Source organism: Arvicanthis niloticus (assembly GCF_011762505.2).
Source record: "Arvicanthis niloticus isolate mArvNil1 chromosome Y unlocalized genomic scaffold, mArvNil1.pat.X SUPER_Y_unloc_1, whole genome shotgun sequence".
In the NCBI taxonomy this organism is placed as follows: Eukaryota; Metazoa; Chordata; class Mammalia; order Rodentia; family Muridae; genus Arvicanthis; species Arvicanthis niloticus.
Genome location: NW_023044978.1, coordinates 4684467 through 4709494, shown reverse-complemented (window position 1 = coordinate 4709494; position 25028 = coordinate 4684467). Strand labels below are relative to the sequence as shown.

The 25028-nt window shown below is 37.9% G+C and overlaps 1 protein-coding gene across 3 annotated transcripts; it reads left to right on the top strand.

Moving 5' to 3' along the window:
• The first annotated feature begins 3019 nt into the window (after positions 1–3019).
• On the top strand, positions 3020–23511 carry LOC117695964 (uncharacterized). Of its 3 annotated transcripts, XM_034486607.1 has the most exons (17): positions 3020–3068; positions 5693–5747; positions 6414–6565; positions 6936–7021; positions 8974–9063; positions 10440–10539; positions 11537–11686; positions 12733–12863; positions 14421–14494; positions 17859–17949; positions 18678–18858; positions 19224–19555; positions 20559–20711; positions 21113–21247; positions 21336–21424; positions 21872–22373; positions 22859–23511. In XM_034486607.1, exons 2-17 carry the CDS (start codon positions 5719–5721, stop codon positions 22943–22945), a joined length of 2382 nt encoding a protein of 793 aa, XP_034342498.1. In that variant the 5' UTR covers positions 3020–3068; positions 5693–5718; the 3' UTR covers positions 22946–23511. The 3 variants fall into 3 exon arrangements, with proteins under 3 accessions (XP_034342498.1, XP_076562262.1, XP_076784250.1); XM_076706147.1 differs by lacking the exon at positions 8974–9063 and having other exon boundaries at positions 3051–3068; positions 22859–23504; XM_076928135.1 differs by having other exon boundaries at positions 3063–5747; positions 22859–23504.
• The last annotated feature ends 1517 nt before the right edge of the window (positions 23512–25028 follow it).

Sequence of the window (25028 nt, the reverse complement as noted above, 5' to 3'; positions counted from 1 at the left end):
TGTAAGAACTTTTCCAAAGTAGCCTTCTTAAGCTCTACTCCTTTCGCTTTTTCTACTTAACTTGTCCCAAAATTGGGAACTTTATAGAACTTGTCCCAAAACCTGTAGCTTTATAGTAACTTGTCCCAAAGCAGGAACTTTATAGTCTCTGAACCGAGAACATGTCCTTGTCCCATTTACCTGGGAACATTATAGTCTCTGAACAGAGAACTTATCCTTGTCCCATTTACCTGGGAACTTTACCAGCTAGTTGCCATGACCGTGTTGGGTTCTGAAGTTCCTCAAACAGGGAAGTTGGCTCCCAACACTTTATCATATGCTCTTTATTTTAAATTTTTAAACTTTGGAATCTGAAGGAAAATCTGCTGTAGATAGATTCTGGCATCCTGATACCACGAAGCATTTTGCAACAGTCCTCTGGAAAGACTCATTAACTGGAACCTGGAATGGGCCAGATCCAGTGCTTATCTGGGGAAGAGGTTCTGTCTGTATATATACCCAAACTGTAGATGCCACATGCTGGCTGCCAGAGAGACTGACTAAACAAATAGACAACAATAACATACCTAGGGAGGAGAAACTGCCTGAGAAGCATAATTTTTCTCTGCAGGAAACATGAAGATGCTTCTCAATTGCCTTCAATCCTGACTTGGGAAGTCTTCAAGGTGGAAGGAGACATCACCACCCATACCTCCAGGGTGTCTCTATTGGACTCTTGGTTGCCCAACTTATGGTTTAGTGGGGAACATTGTTTAGACACAGGAAAAAACCAACAACCACAGTTACTATTGTTGTTTTTTTGGGTTTGAGATTGAGTGGAGCAGTAATAATTATTTCTCTACTTGTTTTGTTAAGATCAAAGCTATGATCCCTTCTGTATTTCTATAGATTTAGATTCTGCTATACCACATTTGTAAACAGAATAGAAGGACTTATACTTTTTACTCTTCAGACAGAGGGAGTTATGTGTTGCCCTTTAAAAAAGAGTGTTGCTGTTGTACTGACTATTCAGGCATTGTTTAGACTCTTGTCTCTAGGGTCCAGGCTGTTCCACAAACTGATGGCTTTTGTATGACAACAGATAGATACTAGTCAATTGAAACCCATACAGGTCCATTATTACAGGCTGGAAGTAGGGGATTTTCTAAAACCTTTGTCATCAAGACTAATGAGGATTAACCCCTAACTTATGCTCTAAGCCAGATAGTCAATGACTGGTAAGAGAACACTTCAAGACCCTTGCCCCTAAAACAGGAGGCCTCTCTATCCTAAGACAGGAGCTCAATCAATGGCTGTTGAATATCCAAAGATGGGAAAAGGAGGCTTGGGTCCTTTGTTCTGGCCTAAGGTAGGCACGGTTTCCGTAATTTTTCCTAGCCTTACCTTTTGAAAAACAATTTAAAAAGGGGGACCTGTGGTGAGCTGACAGAAAGGCAGCTATCATCTTTGCAGCCATCTTGAGCCACATGCCCTGACAAGACACTTGTTTCAACAGCCTACAACAGCTGAGCACACTCTGAAAACATCTTGTTATATATACTCAGTATTTTCCCTTGGGTGTGTGTGACTTAAAGGTGTGACTTAACAAGTGAGACTTATAAAAGGTGAGAGGCAGACAGAAGAGGGGACTGGAAACTTGGAACTTGGAGGCACTAGGGACTCGGAACTTGAAACTTGGGACTTGGACTAGGAACAAGAAACTTGGAAAGAAAGAAGTGAGGCTTGAGAATAAACTGGACTGTATCATACTCTGTCTGGTCTGCATTCTTAGCATCTGCCCTCACTCTCTTGCTGAACCCTGATCCGAAGACTTGAGCAGCAATATGAGCCCAGACAATTTAGCCCCCAAAGCTTGGGGCAATGTGAGCATCTTCAGTCTTCTGCTGTGCTTAGACATGCAGGTCTAAGGCTAGGAAATTGAAATATCTCAGCCTTTGGAAGCAGCCAGTTTTCTAGGTCTTGTATATACATAGAAGGTAGGGGATTTCTTAGCTATGAACACAAACTAGCATTAGAGCTCTTAGCTGGCAACTGGGAACACTTCTTCCTCCTCAGGTCTATTCCTGCTTTTGTTGTTGTTCTTCTGCCTTTCTTTCTCCCATAGGCATTCTTAAACTGTTCAGCTATTGTTTCTGTAGCTGTAGCTGTGTGAACAGCTACCTTGCTGCTTTCATAGTTCAGTCTGCTGACACCTAAGCTGCCATTGCTGCTTTGCTGCCTGTTCTGTATCTCTCCTTCATGTGATTGTTTATTCCTGAGTTACCATCATAGATTAGATTATAAATAGAAGGCAAGAAAATTTCCCTTGAGGGGGATGAAGAAATGGATCTCTTGTTAGGAATACGTCTTGCTGCAGTATATGACCTAGGTTTGGTTCCCAGAACTTATTTCATGGCTTACAACTATTTGTAATTCAAATTGCAGAAAATCCAACATAGTTTTCTGACCTCTGTAGGTTTCATACATGCACATGGTATACACACACACACACACACACACACACACACACACACACACACACACATATATATATATATACATATATATATATTTGGGCCAAACATTTACATAAAATAGAAGTAAAAATATATAAAGATATAGATATATTTACAAGCATTCTTAAGAGAAATCTTTTATTGGGACTGGTGATACATACCAGGAAACAAAAGGCAGCAACTGGTGAATGTCTTCCTACAGACACCTTGAGCCCAACTGCTATGCCTTGTAGAACCAGTCACAGTCATCGAGGCTTATATTTTAGGCCAATCACAACCATGCCACTAACCACCAATCACATTCACTAAGGATTATGTTTAGACTAATCACAATGGTGAGTCTTAAGACCAATCATAGTAACATTAACTTTGTAATTTAGGTCAATCACAGCCTGGCTCTTAACAGCCACTACAGCCATTTAAATTTTTTTCTGACCAATCACAGCCTTGCCTTTTAGGACCAATCATAATCAGTGAGTCTTATATTCTCAACCAATCTCATAAGCAGTGTATGTTCTATAGTTGCCAGGATACAGTAAACATGAGACTACTTGACTTCAAGTGAGTGGAGAGGTAAGGTTGACTAAGATGGAGCTGTGTTTTAAGGGCAAAATCCTTAGATATTTCTTGTTTAATCTTGTCCCAATCATTGAAATAGGGATGGTGAACTCACCAACAGTAAACTGTGAATGTGATAATTTCATATTTCAGTTGTATCAGTTAATAGTTAATATAAAGCTGTATAGTTAACTCTCTGAGTTATCCAGGCTTAATTGTCTAACTTGGTCTTTAGGAAATAGCTTTTCTTTTCTTGAGGAATACTATTTATAGCACAGTTCACAATTTCTGGTACCTTCGATTGAAAAACAAAACAAAACAAAACAGACTGGCTGTATTTTTAAATACTGACCAGTTTTATCATGAGGGTCATACAGTACAACAACTACATAAAAGATGGTTAATAATAAGTGATAAGTTATAGATCATTAATTTAAAATGATGATAGATTATAAACAACAGATAATAAATTATAGAATATAGAATATAAAGGATTAGATAGTAGATAATAAATTGAAGAATTGAAGAGTATCCAAGAAGAAAGATGAACATTAGCTAATATATGATAGAGGAGAGATATGGGATAAAGGAAAAGAGATCTGATTATAGACACAGAATGTATAAAGTGTAGAAGAGAGAGAAAAGGATGATGTATGTAGAAGATCTAGAGGATAGATGATAAATAGATGGAGATAGAGACACTGTAGGCAACATAGAGATGGGGCATAGACACAGGTTAAAGATAGAGAATAGACAGATAGAAGATAGACATAGGATAACAAGAAGATAGATAATAGATAGATAGAAGACAGACAAAATAGCTACACTCTAGCTTCTAGAGGATACATGATAGATAAATAGGAGATAAACAAAGAATAAGTAAAGGAAAGAGGATAATTATACGAAACAGAGACACAGAGGAACTAGATGTTAAGGATAGATGAAAGAGTGAAAAAGGTGGCCAGAGGATAAATGATACATGGATTGTAAACAGACACAGGACAGCTAGAGGATAGATGGTAGATACACGGCAAACAGACACAAGGTTTTTAGGAGACAGATGATACATGAAAGACAGACACAGGATAGCTAGAGGATAGATGATAGATAGAACACAGACACAGGGTAGCTAGAGGATAAATGAACCATAGATGGAAGAAAGGCACGGGATAGCTAGAGGATTGATGATAGGTGGAATTCATATACAGGAGACTATTGAATTGTAGATAGATAGATAGATAGATAGATAGATAGATAGATAGATAGATAGATATGCAGGCTAGCTAGCAGATACATGAACTATGGATGGCATAGTGTCACACTATAGTTGGAAGAAAGATATTGGATATAAGGATGGAATCCAGGCACAGAATAGCCAGAGTAGAGTTGATGGTTTACAGAGTCAGGGTAACTAGAGGATAGGTAATATATTAATGTTATAGACATACAGGATAGGGAGAGGATAGATGACGTATAGGTGATGGAATACAGGCATAGGATAGGTAAATGATAGATGATAGATGATACATAGCTGAAACATACACACAGAAAATTTGGAAGATTGATGATAGATAGGAGATAAGCAGGGCAGCTAGAAGATAGATGGCACATGGGTAAAATATAGACCTAAGGTTGCTAGAGGATAGTTGGTAGATCTATGGATACAAGATAGCTAGAAGATAAAGAATAGAGAGATCAGAGATTCAGGGTAACTAGATGATAAGTGGTGCATTGATGGAATAGAGATATCGGATAGCTAGAGGATAGAATATAGATAGATGGAAGATAGGCAAAATATATCCAGAGAGTAGTCGATAGAAGACATGCACAGGAAATCTAGATGATTGATGATTGATAGATAGATGATAGATAGATAGATAGATAGATAGATAGATAGATAGATAGATAGATAAACAGATATTTCTGTTAGTCAAAGGTATCTAGGTATAGCCTAGAGACTCAGAATAGCTACATGATAGCTGATAGGTAGTATAATAAAGACAAGATAGCTATAGAATAGATGGTAGATGCATCACAGTGAGAAGACAAAGGATAGATAGTAGACAGGAGATCTACCACGTGGATAGACACAGGATAGCTGGAATGTAGATAATTTGAAAGATAGACACAGCATAGTTAGGATTTCTAGGGAATAGATGATAGTTGGGTAGAAGGCATATAGCAGATTGTTCGGAGGATAGGCCATAGACATATTGATGATAGACAGAGGTGTGTAGAAAGATAGATGACTGATTGGTGGAAGATAATAGAGATAATGTAGACACAGGAGAACTATTTGATAATTGACAGATGAAATTTAAACACATGATAGGTAGAGGGAATATGATAGGGAGAGACACAGGCTATCTAGAACATAGATGATTCATAGATGAAACAAGGGCACATGATAGCTGGGGTATAGATGATCCATAAATGGAAGATAGACTCAGAATAGCTGCAGTGTAGGAGATCCTTTGATGGGAGATAGAATCAAGATAACAACAGGATACATGCAAACAAAGATATAAGATGATTATCAGGCATAGAGCAAGATAGACATAAGACGGCTACAGCAAGGAGATGCTATAGATTGTACAAAGATGTTTACTTAGTAAAATAATGGTCTTATTTGGTTTTAGAATCCACCTTTAACCGACTGAAAAAAATGGAGAGGAATACACAAAAAATGAGGAGGTAAGAATTTGTAATACAATTGGCAAAGCTTTGTGTTCTGACCTCTGTTGTTATTTCAGATGTAGACAAACTTTGTCAGGGAAGTTGAGGGTATTTTGGTCTCTTCCGTGGGTCTTCTATTCCCCCAGTTTCATTGTAAGACCTGGTAAGAATTACTGTTAAAGCAGGTGAGAACAGAAGGGAAGCTAAGTCTTGCTATTTCACTCAAGCTAATTCAGGTTTAACTTAAGTGATTGCTAAACAACAGTGCCAGACATTGTATTAGGCTGTACTGGGAAGACATGGAAATGGATTGGTTTTTACTTTTAACAGCCTCACAGTCAAAGGGTGGGAACATTGACTTTCATGTTATTGTTTTAATAGAAATAGATCTTATTTGTTTGCTTGTTCATTTATCATTTATTTTGGAAACTAGCTCATGATACTTAGCCCAAGACTTGCATCAATTCCACAATCCTTCTGCCATCTCACAGGAGTACTGGGATTAAGGCCATTTTCTGACATATCCTGCCACAGTTGTTATAGTGTATAATGAAGACCTTGGATGTTATATGAATGAAAAAGATCTGTCTTTCTGTCGTCTTAGTCCTCTTTTGGGGCACTATATCAGTAATTAGCCTCAGCTTTATCATACATAAAGCTCATGTTTACTTCTCTGTAAATTAGTGGTGCCTCTAATCCATGCCAGAGGATAACCCATGAAGATCTTTGCAATTTGCTGAAGAGACTTCAGAAACTGATGAATAGACTTGGATATGGATCATCTAGAAAGAGACCCAGAGAACAGCCTGCTATTGCCTCTCTGTCTTCTCAAAGAGGTTTGACTTAGGTCCATTTCCCTGATTCTATGCACTCTTTGTGGCTAAACTTTCCAAATATATTTTCTAGGCCGTGCCCACTCCCTTACAATGCATTTCTTCTTTAACCCTCTTCAAAATGCCTATAGCTGCTAGCACCCTACTTCACGAGTTCTACACACACCTTGTTCTCATCACTTTCACAGAGCTCACATAAAGATGGAAGGAGAGATTCAACCCCCCAAAGTTGTCTTTGAATCTCTACACATGAGTAATGGAACACATAAGCACCCCCTACCAAACTAACTAAGTATTTCTCTAAATTATAAGCTGAGAATTCTAATATCATTAGTTATCTTAATTTAACACCTGTCATTTCTTTTATGCAAAGGAATGCTCAATGTACAAACAAATTATGAACAAAACACAGTTCCTGTTTTTAATACCTATGAAGAATACCATAAGACGGTTCTTCAGGTAAGGGTCTTTTAATTTGTTGTTTACATTTACATGTTGATCACCTAGAATGCAAGATGCACTACATCACATTTCAAAGCACAGCTGGAAAAGAACAAGTTTTCAAACAATAACAAAGCAAATATTATAACAATACACACTCTTAGATGGAAACCTAAACCATGTGCAGGCATCTTTTATCCTTTCAAGCACTTTTATTTAAAAACACAAGGTAGGTAGGTAGGTATCATCTGTTGAAATTTGTGTTGTGAAGAGGCTTCAGAATATCTCATTTGAAATCTGTCAATACTTTTATGAAACCAAATGCATATTTAAACTATTCCAGAAGCTGACTATCAACTGCAGAGATGGTTGTAGGCAAAAATGCAGGCTGTGTGCTGTGAAACTGTGAGAGTCACTCTTCTACAACCTTTTAGCTTCTGTCTGGTATTAGTAACTTCCCTGGAAAACCTTTTCTTAGAGAAGATTTTTTATGGCACAAATATGTTGCAAGTATGATCACAGCTGTTTTTAAGCACAAAAATGGGAAAAAAATAATTTTAGTGCCTGTGGAAACAGGGACACATTGTTTTCATATTTTGACTCATGAAAAAAAGTTGACATTTTTGTTTTTCAATTGAGCTGGGGGTTGTTAGCTCAATAATAGCACTTGTCTAGCATGTGGGTAATCCTGAATTCAATACTCAGCAAAAGTAGCATACAATTTTTGATTAACACAATGATTCTAGGAGGTGGTCAGTTGCTATTTATGTGCTACAAATATCTTCTCTTGCATGAACGTTTGGGCAAGGATAAACTCAAAAGAAGTTCCAAAACACAACAGGTAATAAGAGAATATTTGAAACTAATTTTTTGTTTCACTAATGATTATGGTATGAAGATATTCATGATCACATAGGAGTACTGGCTGCTCTTGCAGAGGAGGTAGGTTTAATTCTCTGCACTCACACTGAAGCTCACAATGGTCTGTAGTTCCAGCTACAGAGGATGTGATGCCTTCTTCTGGCCTGTATGGGTACCAGGTACACACATGGTACACAGACACATATGCTGGGAAATCCGCTCATACACACAAAATAAAAATATTTTAAAACGTTTGTGCTTTTTTATTGTACAATTCACTTTATCAGAGATTTATCACCAGTATTGCTTCTTTCTAAGGACTTATTGCCATTTTGTGTTTACAATGAGGTACTGTTACTTGCAACTATCTACTTGTATGAATTCTATGAGCTTGTTTCTTAAAATAGTCATTTTATTGCAGAATAGGTTAAGGAAGTACTGCTTTAAAATAAATATTGGAATTGAGGATCACACAAGCAGTATCTGGATCACAACTCTAAATTTAAATGAATGAGTACATTGCATTAGCAGTAATTCCTAGGAGAGCCCCGCTTTATTTGTCCTCTTCTTAGAGGTGATACTGAGGCAGGCACACAGGTATCCACATCTCCTTTTTCTGGACAACATTTTGGTATTTCACATGCTCTAAATTTCACCTTCTGGGAAACCTGACTTCACACCATTATACATTAGAAAATTGATAGCACTAACTATATTTTTAAGTTGAACACTAGGCTAAGTATAAATGAATGTGTCTTTAAAAACGTTTAGCATTCAAATACTAAACATATTTAAAGTGTGACCATCTACACTAAGAAATGAATATTTCTAGTGTGAGATGGAAAGTTTAGTTATTGATTTTGGGTACACTGAAATATGTTTGTCCAAGTGGCACATCATTGATAAATATCTCATGCTTAAGGTGAAGTAGATTCTGTGTAGGAGGCAGAATAATAGAATTTTAATTAAGGATGTGCCTACTTTATAGATATGTAAGAAATGCAATACATTTTCTGTGTTCTATTCTAATAATTTATACACTCAGAAATAAAGCTATCATTTTATTATTGTTCCACTATTTAATTATGTTATTATTCTGTCTTTATTAGTCATTTGAAAATATTTCAATTGTACTGAACATAGAAGGAAAAGTTGTTTTTGTATCCCAGAATGTGACACCTCTTCTTGGCTATCTTCCAGTAAGTTCTTGCAGTTTTTGGGGAAATTGGTCATTCTGGATTGTTGTTCATAAGTTATTTCTTTTTATGCTCATATATAAGTCATTGGTGTTCAGCTATGACTCTGTGACATCATCTTCTCTACTAGTTTCAGTGTTTAGTCAATAAAAACATGCTGGGATTCCGGCAAAAGTTCTTACTCTTCCCTCACCCTATCCACTCCTCTCATGTGTGTCTAAGATGAAATGTCTGTCAGAAAAATAAAACATGCTTCTTGTTAAGAGTCTCAGAAAATGGCACTGAGCAGGGTTAATGCCTGACTTCTTTTGTAATGACTGAGTGCTTGTGCTTTCATTCCTGATTTAAAGAAAGGTCTTGTCGATATCAGGTGAGCATACACCTACTGAGCTAGTCTCCAGCCCAATGATTCTATTTGTAATGATGCCACCTCTCTTCCACCAATGGAAGAATAGGTAACACCCCTTGGTTCTTTATATTTCACATCAAATTTGTTGAATTTTTAATTTTTAACTTTTGTCAAACTCCTTTAAAAAAATTAACACACAAAATAATTGGGTTTCACTATGGCTTTCTTTCTTTTTTTCATTCTTTTTTCCTTTCTTTCTTGGCAAGATAAGGTAGCATTCTATAGTTCAGCCCACCCCAAAACTCCTTATGTAGCCTCAGGTTGTTCTTGGACTCAGGGCATTCCATTTTATATATGGACCAATGAAAATATTTTTATTGAAAAGATAAGTGTCCCTTTATGGTACAGGGGGAAGGGTTGAACTTTTTCCATCAAAATAAACAAGGATAAATTAAAATGTAGAGAGGGCATGGGACTTGAAAGTATGAGGAAGGTGCAAACAAGAAAGGATTCACATTGAAGAGTGAGAAAGTGCAGAGTCAGGGGAAAGGCTTTCTGGCAGAGTTGTATAGTCACTGGTTGTGTGGCACGGTTGTGTGGCATGGTTCTGTGGCATGGTTGTGTGGCACAGTTTTGTGGCACGGTTGTGTGGCACAGTTGTGTGGGGTTTTCCATCCAGATTCACTTGCTTGGTTCAAGACTGGAGACAAAGTTATGGGTGAGGAGATGAGAATTTTTTCCAGGCTCATAGCAAAGAGGGAAACAAGACAGGGTGAGGATTACAGCATCTGAGGTCTATGAAATGGGTAGGGAAGAATCCAACTACTTGAGGGAGATAATTCACACTAAAACTGTGGACAGAATGGATTGTAATGTGGAGTAATTGCTAGAGGGTAATGCAAACTGCCTGAAGCACTGCACCTATAGGTATAAATGGCATGGGCAGCACTAAACACCTATGGCAAGGATACAGGGCAGACTAATGGTATTAGTATTGAAAGCAAAATCTGTTCTTTCTCCTGCTCCCTAGGAAGATATAATTGGGACGAGCCTATTAAATCTTGTTCATGATGAACAAAAGGATGACATATCTGAGAAGATCATTCTAAATCTTCCATTGGCAAATATAGGTATGCATACATGGTTTTGTTTTCTCTTTTAATTTAATTTTTGAATTGTGTGTGAAAAGTAATACTTAGCTGAACAATTCCTTGCTCTCTTACACCTTAGTAGTTTTTGAAAAAAAATCAGTGTAGTTGCTGATAATATATCTATTTAAGTTAATAGCCTATAATTTCAAATAGTACATTTCTCACACTAAAAATTATTTCCTCTAGAGAATTATGGAGGAGCTCAATAGGACATTACTCTCAGATGATGAGCCCTCACACGCAGTGGAAGAGTTCAAGAGAGCTGATGGATGCTGTGGGAGGAAGAGTGGGGTACCTCTAAGGATGTAGCCCCTAGCAGTGGTTCTCAACCTTCCTAATGCTGAGACCTTTTAATACAGTCTCTCATGCTGTGGTAACCCCCCACCATAAATTTATTTTCATTGCTACCTCATAACTGTACTTTGGCTACTGTTTTGAATGGTAATGTAAATATCTGATATGTGCATGGTCTTAGGTGACTCCTATGAAAGAGTTGTTCTACCCCCAAAGGGCTGAGAACTGTTGCTCTAGTGGAAGGATATGGGTAGTACACAGTGGAATTGTGTATTTTGGGGGACACAAAGTTAGGAAGGACTGAGTGGATATGTGGAACTGGATCTGAGCTAAGTTGGAGGGAATGGGAACATGATCAAATTATATCACATGCATATATGAAATTCTAAAAGAGTCAATAAAATTAATTAATTGAGAAATCATCCCACCCTGTCTTAGTCTTTACAATAAAACATAATTACTGCAGCCTTTCTCGAATTTTAGTAGTGTTATACAAATACTAGTGTATTGTGTTCCAGCTAGTGCCTATTTTATGGATATAAGAATGATATCTCTTCTGAGGACCAGCATTTATGGAAAGAAAGTTGTGTTCTTTACAATATTGTCTTGACTAAGGTAGACTATTATGGTCTGAAATAATCCATCAGACTACGTAACTTTACTTGTATCTTGCTCTCTTTAGTGGGAAGCCTAATCGAATTTTGCTGTTATATAAGAAAAGGAAATGTAGGTCAGAGTGGCCAGGACACATATTGTTACAGGACCATGTACCAAGGGAGATATATATATGAGTACGTGAAATTCATCTTGTACCTACAGGATTCTTATGATGGTAAGCAACCCAGATGATGATACTTACATGATGTCCATGAGTGCTGTATTCCCTGATTGCTAGCATACTAATTCTTGTATTACTGTCACTGTGAAATACCTGATACTGCTACACTCACAATTTCTGACTACATTAGATATTTAAAAATACTGAAATTTATAAGGTGAGGTCATAAAGAAACATGGATGATTATATAGGTTGAGGATGTGGATGTCTCCTCTGACAAAACAAAATAATTTTAAAAACCTAATCCAAAAAATGTTTAATGCACTGAATAGCTTAAAGGGAGCTCCATGAATAACTTGAATAAGTTACAGATGGATTTTGTAGTTTGTAAACCATACCACAAATTAGATTCACTGGAGTCTAGAATTCTAACATTATATCAAGGGCCAATATATAGAATATAAACTCTAAATCTCTATACACTGACCTGGGGAAAGAAATCATTTCACCTAAATTTTTCAACAGATAACATTTATGTCAGGTGTAGTATGAAACCTAGTTTTTGAGGGTTAAGGAAGTACAAGCCTAGAAATCAAGATATAAAATTAAAATTGACCCTTAAAATATCTGAGTTAATCAGAGGTAAGGTATAATACGTTTTGCTTCAGGTACACAAATGCATGTTAAAATATTTCTCCTCTTTCTTTCTTGAAAGTTAAAGGTGAAATATCATTAAAAATCACTTGGACAGATGCATGAATACACACACACACACACACACACACACATACACACACAAACAAACACTATTTCTTTTAGAGACTAACTCAAGAATCCATAGGTCAAAAGAAAAAGATTGACATCAGCACAAAAATCACACCTTTGATTTTTCAGGATGCATGCCTCATACATTAGTGGTGACCATGTGGGAAACTGGGGATCTTAGCTGGAAGGGAAGGAAGGTAAAGAGAAGCCCATGGCTCAGAATCTTGAAAACTGCCAGTGAGGTGACAAACAGCATCGTGATGTGGATGTTGTCTGCCTGCTCTCTTAGCCAGGATTGCTTCTGATTTAATTGCCATTATGTCTGTCACCCTTAGAGTCATTTGTATTTTTTGGAAACTTCGGTCCTAATAGCAGAAAGATTTGGTCTTCTGCTCCAAGGCTGTTATGGGAGGAAAAGTACTATGTTGTGGGAAACATTTCTGTTCTACGTACGCCGGATGAGACAGTGAGTATGCTCTATATCTCTCTCTTATTGATGGGCACAGCATTTTCTCTTCCAGCTACTGGACATCCGTGTACATACATTTAGTATTCAGCAAAGAAAGAACAACTTGTATATTAGTTTTATAAAGTGAATTTTCATGTCCTCCCTCCCTCACAACCTTAGGTACTTGATTGTAAAGGCTTTTTACAGGCCAAAGGAAAAGCTAGTTATTAAAATTCATGTGTTAGACTGAAAATCATTTAGTTTGTATTTTCAATGACATGAAATACTTTTCATGTCCTAGATACTGCAGTAAGTACCAGGGAATCACATACAGGCAGCTAACAGACAAGGCACTGATAAAAGGTGTCATGGGAAAGTGAGCTGGTGATTTCTGTTTTGAATAGGGTACCCCCAAGTCTAACAAAGGCAGTCTATACAGAGAGTGCACTGACCTCAATTTGGAGAGTTTGAAGGAATAAAATTGCTTATGTGACTCAAATAAGGGAAAGAGTGAAGGGGATGGTGGAGACAGGAAAGTGATAGATTGTGCAGAACTTTGCTCACTGTAGTAATACATACAGAATTTATGCTAAGCAGAGTATGATCTAGACTGAAATCCCTAGGCTGCTTTGAATGTGGAACATGAAGTATAAAGAAACAAGAATGGAGATAACCAGATGTGAATGGCAGGAATTTGGGTTGATTTTAGTCATGGGGATGGAAACTCCAGGATTTGGAATGAATGGATACAGGGCTAACTAGAACATTGAAGACTGGGTAGTGTTAGCAGCCTATATAAAGAGCTCTGTTTGGCTGTAGACCAGGTTTCTATTGTGATGCCATAGTAGATTACTCCTAGATTCAATTTCAGAACAAACCACTTTTCCATATTGAAGAGAGTGTGGAAAGTTGTATAGAGGAGAAGACTGAAGGATGTTGTCTGATTTGATTGCCTCATTCACTCTTCCTTCATACCAACCCTCTGGGATCTGAGTTTCATCTTCTGCCACAAGAATGTAGACTTCTAATATACAGGATGACTCAGCCCCAAGATCTGTTTCCTATTCTGAGAAAGAGAAAACAAATTTTTTTTGTCCCACCCATATTTCACTAGTCTCCATCATGGCACCAGAAAGTCTATTTGTGATTTCCTCCAGTTTTTCTCTCTGTGCCTAAAGGATATTGTTTCTATACCAGTTGATATTTTGGAAAACAAATTAAAGAGAACAGAGATAGCAGTCAGAGGAGTCTTTATAGTGTGAGGGTGTAAAATAGCAAGCAGTGAACTTGAATCAAAGTGAAATTCCTTGATCTACTAGTGTTGGACTAAACCACTGTATGTGCATAAGATGTTTTTGTACCTGTAAACCTAGCAATTTTTTCACACCGACATGACACTTGGATTAACTTGAATATATAATGCATGTTAGAAATGTCAAGTTTTTCTAGTACATAGGTACATTTAATGCCAATTAGGGGGTTAGAAGAAGGTGTAACTCTTCTCTGTACAAAGCTGTAGATTTGATTCTCAGAGATGCTAAAATGGTGACAACTGATGATGCTAATTTTTTGCAGGCACAACCAGTTAACATTCAAACAAATGCTGTAGATGATGATTCTGATGATGACAGTACTTTACAACACCATAGGTAAGAGGTATCATGGTTGTAAATAATGCAGAGCTGAAACAAGTTTTTTTTTTTTTGCTAAATAAAGCCAAAATAAGAAAGATTAAGAGTTTTAAAATGACCAATTAGCTGTTCTGAACCTACCATATCATTTAATATAATTTATTGTCTTCCAACAGAATGAACATTGATAAATGGTTTTTTATTTTTAATTTTTAACATAGTCAAATTATGTTTAAAACTACAGAATTTTCCTTGCCTTTCTGTCTATTTTTCTCTCACTTACCTTCCTGCCTACCTACCTACCTACCTACCTACCTACCTACCTACCTACCTACATACATCTGTATGTGTATTTGAGTAGCCCACCACCAATACCTCTTCCAGTTTCCAGATCTGTACATTTTAATGTATGGAAGGAATCGTTTAACTACTGTCTGTTACATCATTTCATAGATTAATCCAATAATGGACCTAGAAAAAAAGTGACAGAAAAGAGCACATAATATACATCTGAGGTTGTTCCCTAATGATGCAGCAGTGGCTTATATCCTGCTCCATCCACACAGGACAATGGAGCAAAACATTCACTTGCTGTCAGGTGTAAAGATGTCTACTGCAGGTCACATTATTTGTCAGTTTGTTTGTGGGAGAGAGGAGGGGAAAGGGGAGGGACAAGAGGGAGAAAAAAGGAAAGTGAAAAGAAAGGGAGAGGGAGAATGGGGAGAGAGGCTCCAGGAGAGAGAAAGCCTGAGTGCAAGAGAAAGTGAGAAAGAGTGATACAGAAAGAGAGAGAGAGAAAGAGAGAGAGAGAGAGAGATAGTGAGAGAGAGAGTTAGAGAGAAAGAGTTAGTGAGAGAGAGAGAGAGAAGAGAGAGAGAGAGAGATTTTCTGGCTTTCCAGGAACTCACTATATAAAGCAGGTTGGCCTCCAACTCACAGAGATCCTCATGCCTCTGCCTCCCATGTTCCAGGGTTTCATGAGTGGGCCACCATGCACAGCCTGCAATACAATTCAAAGGCAAAAAATTGCCTTATGCTTTCAAAGGAAATGCAAGCTTGGCTTTAAGACAGTTCTGCCAAGCCAAGTAAATTTAAGGTGAAAGATAGATTAATGTCTGAAGTACATGGGAGAGCTACGGGTCCCAGGTTACTTACTACCTTAAAAGAATGAGGATTGGGAACAGATGGATAAAAAGTAACAATATTTTGCAGCCAAGGCTCAGGGCTTACAAAAAGTCCAGGATGATGTCAAGTGTTTAAACTTCAGTGACTGGTTTCAATTGAAAACAAGGGGGAATCTGAGTATTGTATGGTTGTCTGTTAAGACCCAGGGCTTACAATCAGAAGCCTGTGAAGGCTCTGTTCAAAGCCTGCTGGCCACCAAGCCTACCTGCTGTGAAGCCTGCCTAGACAAACTGAATTTTGCTCATCTGTAAATTCACAACACAGAACTCAACAGAGGCAGAAGGTGGATTAGAGGTTGCCTCTGGCCAGGTATTGTGTGCAGAGTGGATGGGGACAGAGAGGAATGGTAGCTAGAACAGTGGAATACCTTTTCTGAGCTATGAAAATGTTCTCAAACTGTCTTGGGGTTGGAGAGTTATCTTAGTGCTTCCCCAGAGTAAGTCACCAGCATATAAAGAAATATGTAAATATGAAAGGGCTAAAAATGCAAAGGGAACTAAAATCATTGTAATCATCTTATGATCTGAATCGACCAGAAATCCTTGAATTGAAAGCTTTAATTGAAGTGTTTGAAATGTGTGTTTTGTCACGTTTTTTTTTTTTTTTTTTTAAAAAAAAAGGGTTTCTCCACTGGCAGGGAATGTAGCTCAGTTGACAGAGGGCTTGCCTAGCATAAACCTAGCAGCATATGCCTGTGATATCTGAGTTGAGAGGTGGGGGCACATAGAGCAATTTAAAGACAATCATTATCTGTGTATTTTGCCTACATGTATGTCTGTGAGCCACATATCTCCAGTGAAAAACAGCAGTTGGAGAGGGGTGTGAGATACTCTGTAACTGGAGTTACAGAGAGGTGTAGGCTTCCATTGAGGGAGCTGGGAATTGAAACTAGGGCCTCTGAAAGAGAAGTCAGTATTCTTAACTGCTGAGTCATTCCTCCAGCCCCAAAATAAAAAGTCTAATGTCTTCCTTGACAACATACTGAGTTTAAGCCTAGCCAGGGATATGTGAGATCCTACCTTCAAGAAGAAATCAACATGTGTGTTGTATATATGTACACCCATACATGTGTATGTGTGTTGTGTTAGAATTTTCTCTAAGTGTTAACTATTGTAAATAATATGCTTATGTTTAAATTATTTCACACTGAAAATCAAACCAGTAAGAGTAAAAATTGTACATTTCATGCACAGATAACATATGCAGATGGCTGCAATAACTCATTAACTGGCTTTTCCTGTTTTAACTCTTCTTAATGCCATCAGAATCTCATAAATATCACTTAGCACATTTACTGTTAGATTATCTTGTTTGGTTTATTTTCTTTCTTTCTTTCTTTCTTTCTTTCTTTCTTTCTTTCTTTCTTTTTTTTTTTTTTTCGAGACAGCGTTTCTCTGTATAGCCCTGGCTGTCCTGAAACTTATTCTGTAGACGAGGCTGGCCTTGAACTCAGAAATCCGCCTGCCTCTGCCTCCCAAGTGCTGGGACTAAAGGCGTGCACCACCACTGCCTGGCTGTTTATTTTTTTACAGTCAGACATATTACTATATCTCAACTTCTCATATTTTGTACTGATGGTGGATTTCTTCTTGCTTGACCTCCCAAATATAAATCTTGTTTTTGTGTTCTTGTCTTTGCAAGACTAGAATATGATTTAGAACCAGAACATAAACTATGTTGGCTAAGTGTTTTTCCACAGAATCAAACCTCTAATCCTATGACACAGGACATTTTAAAGTTAGACATACTTTAACTTTAAAAACCCCTAATTTTAAGTAGTGGGTTTACTTATGGTATTTCCATGCATACATATCATTATACAATGTTATTTTCAATATGATTTTATTCATTCTTTAAGAATTTCACACAATGTATTTAGGTCATATAATCTCCAACTTCTCTTCCTAACGCTTCACAGATCAGTTCCTATGTATTTTCTCCTGTGGTGTGGCCATCAATCCAGTCAGAAATTGGTTGGTTGCACCTATAACATTGTAATGCCATGATTGTAAACATGAGCATGTCTTGTCATGCTAGGCATTATCCTTGATCACAGTGTTCACAGCTAGTAAGCCTGTTGATGAATTTCTTTCCTCAATCCCCTTCCAGTACTATGAAAGTTATCCAGCAATGAGGAAGCTTCCTGACCAATACACAAAAGACATATTAATAATGATTTCTTTATGGCTTTATTAAGGCTTCGAAAACGCCACCGTAGGAACAAAATGCAAACAGATGCTCAGGCTGAAGCTGTGAATGTGGAGGAATGTCCTGAAGCAGGCACAGAAGTATGTACATTGGCAGTCACCCAGAGAACCATTGGGGCCTTTATTCTTGTTATATCATTATTTAGTTAATGTGTGTTATCAATATAGAAAGACTTTCATTTCAATAAATGTCTTATGAGCATGACAGTTTCTGTTATTTTTTTCCTTACTGTAAGTAACTGCCATGCTTAGAATAGTCCTTGTGCTTATCCTGACCCTAAGTTGATCATCTACAAATGGTTTAAAATAACATTTGACTAAAACATAAGCATGCTTAATGAAAACTGACATCTTTTGTTCCTTTTATTCTTTTATTCTCCTAACTTGCTCTATAACCTTAACCTTAGAAATTCTAGTGTCCTACAATTCATTTTTTTCTTACAGCCAAAATACTCGTACTGATATTTTCCATTTAATCAGCCTGAAACATTATGTCATACTTGGCATTTATTGTGTTTGAAGCCTACCTTACATGTGTAGGAACTCTGAGAAAACCCATCAGTGGCCACTTCCTCTTTGAGGCTTAGTACCCCAACAATAATTTTAAGGATGTGTAGGTGTGTGTGTGTGTGTGTGTGTGTGTGTGTGTGTGTGTGTGTGTGTGTGTGAAGATTTTGGGTCTTTCTTCAATTACTGAAGTATATTGTGAGGTATGTCTAAGGTTTGGGACAGGTCTGCCTGTTTTTCCTAGTATGCCTATCTTATTCTATCTTGTAAGTGAAATGTGTTATCTTCTGTTGCAAATTCAGGTTGAGATTGTAGAAGTTCAAGCAGCCACTCAGCGAATGCCATTTGACTTAATTCAGGTCCTGACACCCTCTCACTCAAGCATAACCCCAGAATTAAGTGCAGCCACAAGCATAAGTGCTGGCATGAGGACAAGCACAAGTTCTTCATCTACAGATATTTCATCAACAACACCAGTATCAAGTAGGTACAATTAGCTATTTGGATGTGGTCTAAAGAAATGGGATGACCTTCAAGGGCATAGCAAGCTTTAAAATAAAAACCGTGCTCAGTTTATAATGGTGTGAAATCACAAATGTCAAGTCTAACTTTGCCTGTTTTCTGTAAAATTTTGGAGATGATGATTTCAGAGCAATAAAGGTAAATATCTCTTCACAGATTCAATCAATCCCTAGTCTTGTACCTTCTAGAAATCCCAATTAGAAATGTGCAGATTCTCCCTCTTCCAATAGGAAGAATTCAATAGAATTCTTATTATTCACTTGCTTTTTCCTTTTTTGGCACATTTTACTGTTTTGTCACAATCTTCTCTGTGCTTTCTTCCTTAGCCTCTACATCTAGACAGGGGTATGAGATAGATCCAAAATATATGCTAGAGCCCCAAGACAGAGAATTTGAAGTAGGTCCAGAGTTCCTCCTAAATGACAGCCAAGACACAGAGGCCACTCCAGAACAAGGAGAATGCACTGAAGAGGATGTGAAGAAACCCTTGGTAGAGGCAAAGCTATCCAATCCTAAGGAACATGTAATTGATGAATATTCTGCATGTCATGATGCTTCTTCAGATGATGATTTCTGTATAATAACAGAAGATACTGAACACAAGAAAGACCCTAAGTTTCAAGAAGTCGTTGTGGGTCAAGAACAAGGACATCAGAAGGTATCTGAGGCTGCCCCATCTTGTCCAACCACACCATTACAAGCTGTGCACCCAGAAGCTAGCTTAAATTCACTTTGCCCAGGTTAACTTTATAGTTTCTAATCTACTAGCTTTTCAAATATACAAGAATGTTTTGTGCTTCAGAGAATAGTTGAAGTAAGTTGAGCTGCTATGAAAATACTGGATTTCTACTGGTCCAGATTTTCCTCATGTGTGGGCAAATCTCAAGAGAGGGCAGCTCTTTTGAAGACTTATCCCAACCTTCTCCTCAGCAAACAGCAGCATAAGCTAGTTTCTTTTCTTCTGCTTGCCTTCATTTCTTCTATCTGTGATTGTGGATATAACCATGTATTTAAATAATGATTTTCTAAAAGGCAGGATTCTTAAATATGCAGGATGATCAAGCAAGGAAGTGAGTTTTTATCAGTTATGCAGAATTGTTTGCATCTCTTACAGATCCAAAAGGCAGATACTCCACCGCCAATTCCCCAGGCAATCTTCATAGACTAAAACCTAAAAGATGGTTGTTTCAGTTTAGCCCCAGCAATGTGACAATGGCAAATTCCTGAGTCTTGGCATCTTTGTTTTTGAAAAGGCCTTTTTGCCTTGCAGGGATTTTTTTTTTTTTTTTTTTGGAGTACCAGGAAATTTCATTGAACTATTTAGAAGAAAAAGCATGTGAATACATTTATCCTTTTTAAAAAAGTTTTTTAAACTAAAATGTTTTGGGTTTTTTTCTTTTTGAATTAGTACACAATTAAATTCTCAGTGTAGATATAATTTTTAATTCTTATAATAATGAGTAATGGGTCTGCAATCTGGTTATGTACAGGAGGTGATGGCCCAGGCAGGTCTTAGCAGGGCCCAGTGTAACATCTATATGTCTGGGGTTTCTTAAGGGCTTGGGTAAGCAATCCCTCCCCATGTCCACTGTGTTTCGTACATTAAAGAAAAGCATAGACTAACAACAGATCTTTGTTACTTTGTGTACTTACAAATGCAGCCAAAGAGAACATATCAATACCATCATCCACTTTTTGGGGAAAAGTTTGCCCAACTCTGTGGCCCACGAGTGAAGATGACAGAGGTCTATGATTTGAATATAAGTAGATCCTTCTATGGTGAACAACCTTCTTACCCAGATATTGAAGAGGAGGTATAGAAATTTAGTTTACTTTTATAACTGAAACAACATTTCATTTTCAAAAAAATGTTGGGTTGCTTCCTTTACTTGGCTTAGCCTACTCCATACGTTGCAATTCAGTGGTCCCAGAAAGTGAAAAGTATCTGTGCAAGGTAGACCTGAATATAGGCTAGATGATATACACATGTTTGTGTGGGTGTTCTGGATTTTTAGAAGTCTGTAACCCAGGGGCATGTCCCTGAATACTGTGCTAGCAAAGCAGTCAGTAGTTCCTATAGCCTCATATGTACAGAGACCAGACTTTTATTGTTTTTGAATTCATTTGAATGTTAAGTTCATTTCTTGGGAGGCGGTGTCTTTTTCCGACATTGAATTACTTTTATGTTTATTTTTTTATGCATCAAAACCTGTAGCATAGGGAACAAGAACAATGTGAATATGAATTCTCCCAGTGTACTGGAATGCTTCGAAACTTAAAATATGAACGGCCTGGGCAGCAACATACTGGGCAAGGACAAGGACCTCGTGTATATCATCCAGGAGAACAGGTACAGGGATAGTCTGAGCCTGAAATGTAAGACGGGGTTGTATGGTATACCTGTAATTTTTTTACAATAAGCCTGTTGGTTTCTACAGGTGGTGACTGTTATAGATGACATGGGGTCACCCACCATGGAATTTTTTGGAAATGACAATTCTCAGCATTCACGAAATGAGACACATAGGTGAGAGATAGATTGGGAAGAAGGGTGGAGGCCATCACCTTTTCCCTTTTTCCTGCCTAGTAGTGCCTATCTGAGTACCTATTAATAGAATGGAGGATCTTTCACACAGAAAGCCTAGATAAGACAGCCTCAAAGTGAGAGACTTCAAATCTAAGCCTTGAAATTAGTTGGCTTCATTGCTCAAGTTCAGAGTCTCTGCATAGGGTGTTTGTAGAGAGACTTTATTGACCATAGCTGAGTAATTCCCCAGTTTCATGTCTGTTCTTTAACATTTTGGAATGAAGGCACTGGCTATGAAAACCAGGGATGTAGATGTAAGATTTCTGTTACATGCTGTGAAGAGCTAATAATATATAAATGTGGGTCAGGTTATATGTAGCATGGAGAATTTCTCATGAGCCATCATTCTTTGACTTATGTCACTGCTCCAAACTTCTTCTCTTACAGACATTGGGAGGATCCTATTGATTGTGCCCCTCCACCTCTGCATCATTCATCAAGATCATTCCAAGAAATGACTGGATCACATCAAACATTGGCAGCCTCATTTCAAGCATCATTACTGTCATGTCAAGCATCATTAGTGTCATGTCCAGCATCTTTACCATCATGTTCAGCATCTGCACCATCATGTATAGTACCTGTACCGATACATAAAGAATCTGTACCAATATGTCAAGTTTCTGCACCAATAAGTGTAGCATATGCACCATTAATCCAAGTGTATGCATCAACACGTCAACCATCTGCACAGTTATGTCAAGCATTGGCAGCTTCACGTCAGGCATCTGGACTGTTATGTCAAACATCTGTAGTGACACATCAAGTATCTGCACCTCGATGTCAATCATTGGCAGTGTCACATCAAGCATCTGCACCATCACGTCAAGCATCAGTGGTGTCACAACAAGTATTGGCAGAATCATATCACCAATCAGCAATGTCACCTGTAGGTGATTCTCAATCATCTGGAAACCTTGATTTAAAAATACATGGCCTGGAATCCTCAGAAAATTTTATGGAGCTTTAGAATAATATCATGGGTCCCATTACAGAACATTATCATTTAGTAAAGATCCACTCTTGGGTTTACAGGCAAAGAGAGAATCAGTATTAAAAGTTGATATATTCTATAGCTTTTATTATTTTGCATTTCAAAGGATTCTGGGCCTCTTCTTCATGAGGGAAACACACTAGAAATATAGTCTCTACTTGAAATGCCGACTTGAAGTATTATCAAGTTGAGGAAGTTACACATGTAGAACTCATTGGTTTGTAAAACCAGTGTCTACTAGGATCTGTATATTACTGAGTTAGATTGATGTTTCTCAGGTACAATCCTACTTTCTGTCTTCCTCAGCACAGATTATGTAATGAAAGAGCTCTAGACAAGCATTTAATTTTACCACTCTCACCCCCCCTTTATTTTCTCAGCATGTTTCTTTTGACCACCGAAAAGAGAAAATTCCACGCTTTCTGCCCCCTGGACAAGATCACTCTGGTTCCATTCAGGCTGAATAGGACACTAATCCTCACCCATGAGCGGAAGATGAGGCTGAAGACAGACCTCCACTGTCTGCATGGCAAAGGGCCATACAAAATGGGAGAGTCCCTTGATGGGAGAGGGTGGGTGGGTCATACTGCTTTACTTGCAAATTAAGTTTGTAGTTATTCTTAAGCATAGTCAGTTTATTGTAAATATTGCTGCAGAAGTTGACTGTTAGATCCTACTTGGTGGGTGATAATAGGTGATCCCTGGCCCCTGCTTTTTTAACACCACTTTGTGTATATTTATATCCAGATGTGCTTTTGTTGTGGCATGAGCAGTGTGTCAGGGTCCTACATATTTTTCTTGATGAAATTTAAAATACCATAGAATTGCAAGACAGGGGGGAAACCTGTTCTATCATGTAGTTTTCCCAAATTCTGAGGCCTTGTTTATTTTTTTTTTTATTTCTATCTCTTTTCTGTAGCCCGGTGCTATTTGATATCCTATGTTAAATGGTTACCCAATTGTGAGCAAGTAATATCTGTTCAAAATAGTATACATATTTACTTAATAAACGCTATGCTCGACTACAAGTCTTATGTCTGTGTTGTTGACTGTGATATCCTAGGAATATTACTGACTTGGAAGACTGTGCTTATGTCCTGATGAAGAGCCCACATTTAGAGCTAAACATCTCATGCAATACCTTTTCCTAGTGTATTAGCATTTTTTTGCCACACTTACAAATGTCACTGGCTGCTACTCTTGCATGTGGCTACGAGTATAGACACTGTCCTCCTGAGTGCAGCCTTTCTTTTTGGTTTGTCTTTATGTGTGTTGTCTCAGCTTTACTTTTAAAGTAAACAAACCAATGAAATAAAACCAAGAATAATCTGGCATGCCTCTAGGCTCACGGTTTATGCTCGAGGGTTAGAAAAGGAAAGTTTCTGTGCTCCCTAAATTCACTGGGATCATTAATCTCCAGTGTGATGGATTTGGAGATGAGGACTTGGAGAGGTGATTATGGTTTTGAGGATAGGAGTATGGAAGTGGCTTATGATAGCTCCTCAACCATCCTGGTAGCAGAGTGACTTTGGAGTTGCCTTTGTCTTCCTACATATCACTTATAGTTCTTACAATCACAGGTATAGCTCTGGATTTTGAAAGGGACTTTAGTACTTTGGTCTTCTGTTGCAGAATAGGACATGGGAGAACAGAACACTTTACTCCCAAACACAGGACTGCAGAATGCAGCAATCAGAGAGAGCAAGTCTCAGGGAGAGACATGGGAATCCCAGGAGATTAGAGGCCACCTGTGGAGAGAACTGGGTTACTTCACTGTTTAGAGTGTGGCTGTTTTTGGTGATAACCTCCTCAAGAAGCCCTGGGACATATGAGCACAGTTGCCCTCACATTGTTAGGTTGTTGGGTAAATACTGAGACATTAGCAAAACTACACAAATAATTTTATGGTTGCGGGTCACTACAATATTAAGAAGGTTGAGAATCACTGACCTAGGACATGCCTGTTTGTCTCTTCTCCTGTCATGCAGAAGGAAAAAATAAAGAGTAAATGAATGAGAGATAAAGGCAAAAATGAGTAGATTTGATATTGCTTCATTAGCCCATGTTCATCTTAGGCCTGACAACAAGACATTAGGGAAGATTTACTAGCTAGTGGCTCCCTTCATCAGCAAGAACCCATTGGAAAGGCTCTGCACATTGGGTTCCAGGATTGCTGTGGTTTAGGTTCAGCCTGTGATACTACATAGTATGGTCTCAGGCTCAAGCCAAAGGTATAATGGCCTTTTAAGACCAGAATATAAATTAAGATTCATCTTCACATCAACTTCCCATAGCTTCGGGTGTCCAAGAACACACAGTGTGTGCTTTCTGTGCTTATTTTAAAGGTGGCGTCTTGTCAAAGCCCTACACATGGACCAGGAACTCAAGACAAGCACAGATAAAGAAGGTTCCCATTGTTTCTTGATGCTCACAGATTCTTCTGTTTTTGCCTACCACACCATACCATCATACTACCACACCAACACAGGCTACCACAGCATACCACTGCACAGCACATCATAGCACAGCACAGTACAGAACACCATTCCA

Coding starts and splice junctions, on each gene's coding strand:
- LOC117695964 (XM_034486607.1), top strand. CDS start 5,719: ATGGAGAGGAATACACAAAAAATGAGGAG. Junction 5,748..6,413: donor AATACACAAAAAATGAGGAG/GTAAGAATTTGT, acceptor TCTGTAAATTAG/TGGTGCCTCTAATCCATGCC. Junction 20,712..21,112: donor ACCCAGATATTGAAGAGGAG/GTATAGAAATTT, acceptor CAAAACCTGTAG/CATAGGGAACAAGAACAATG.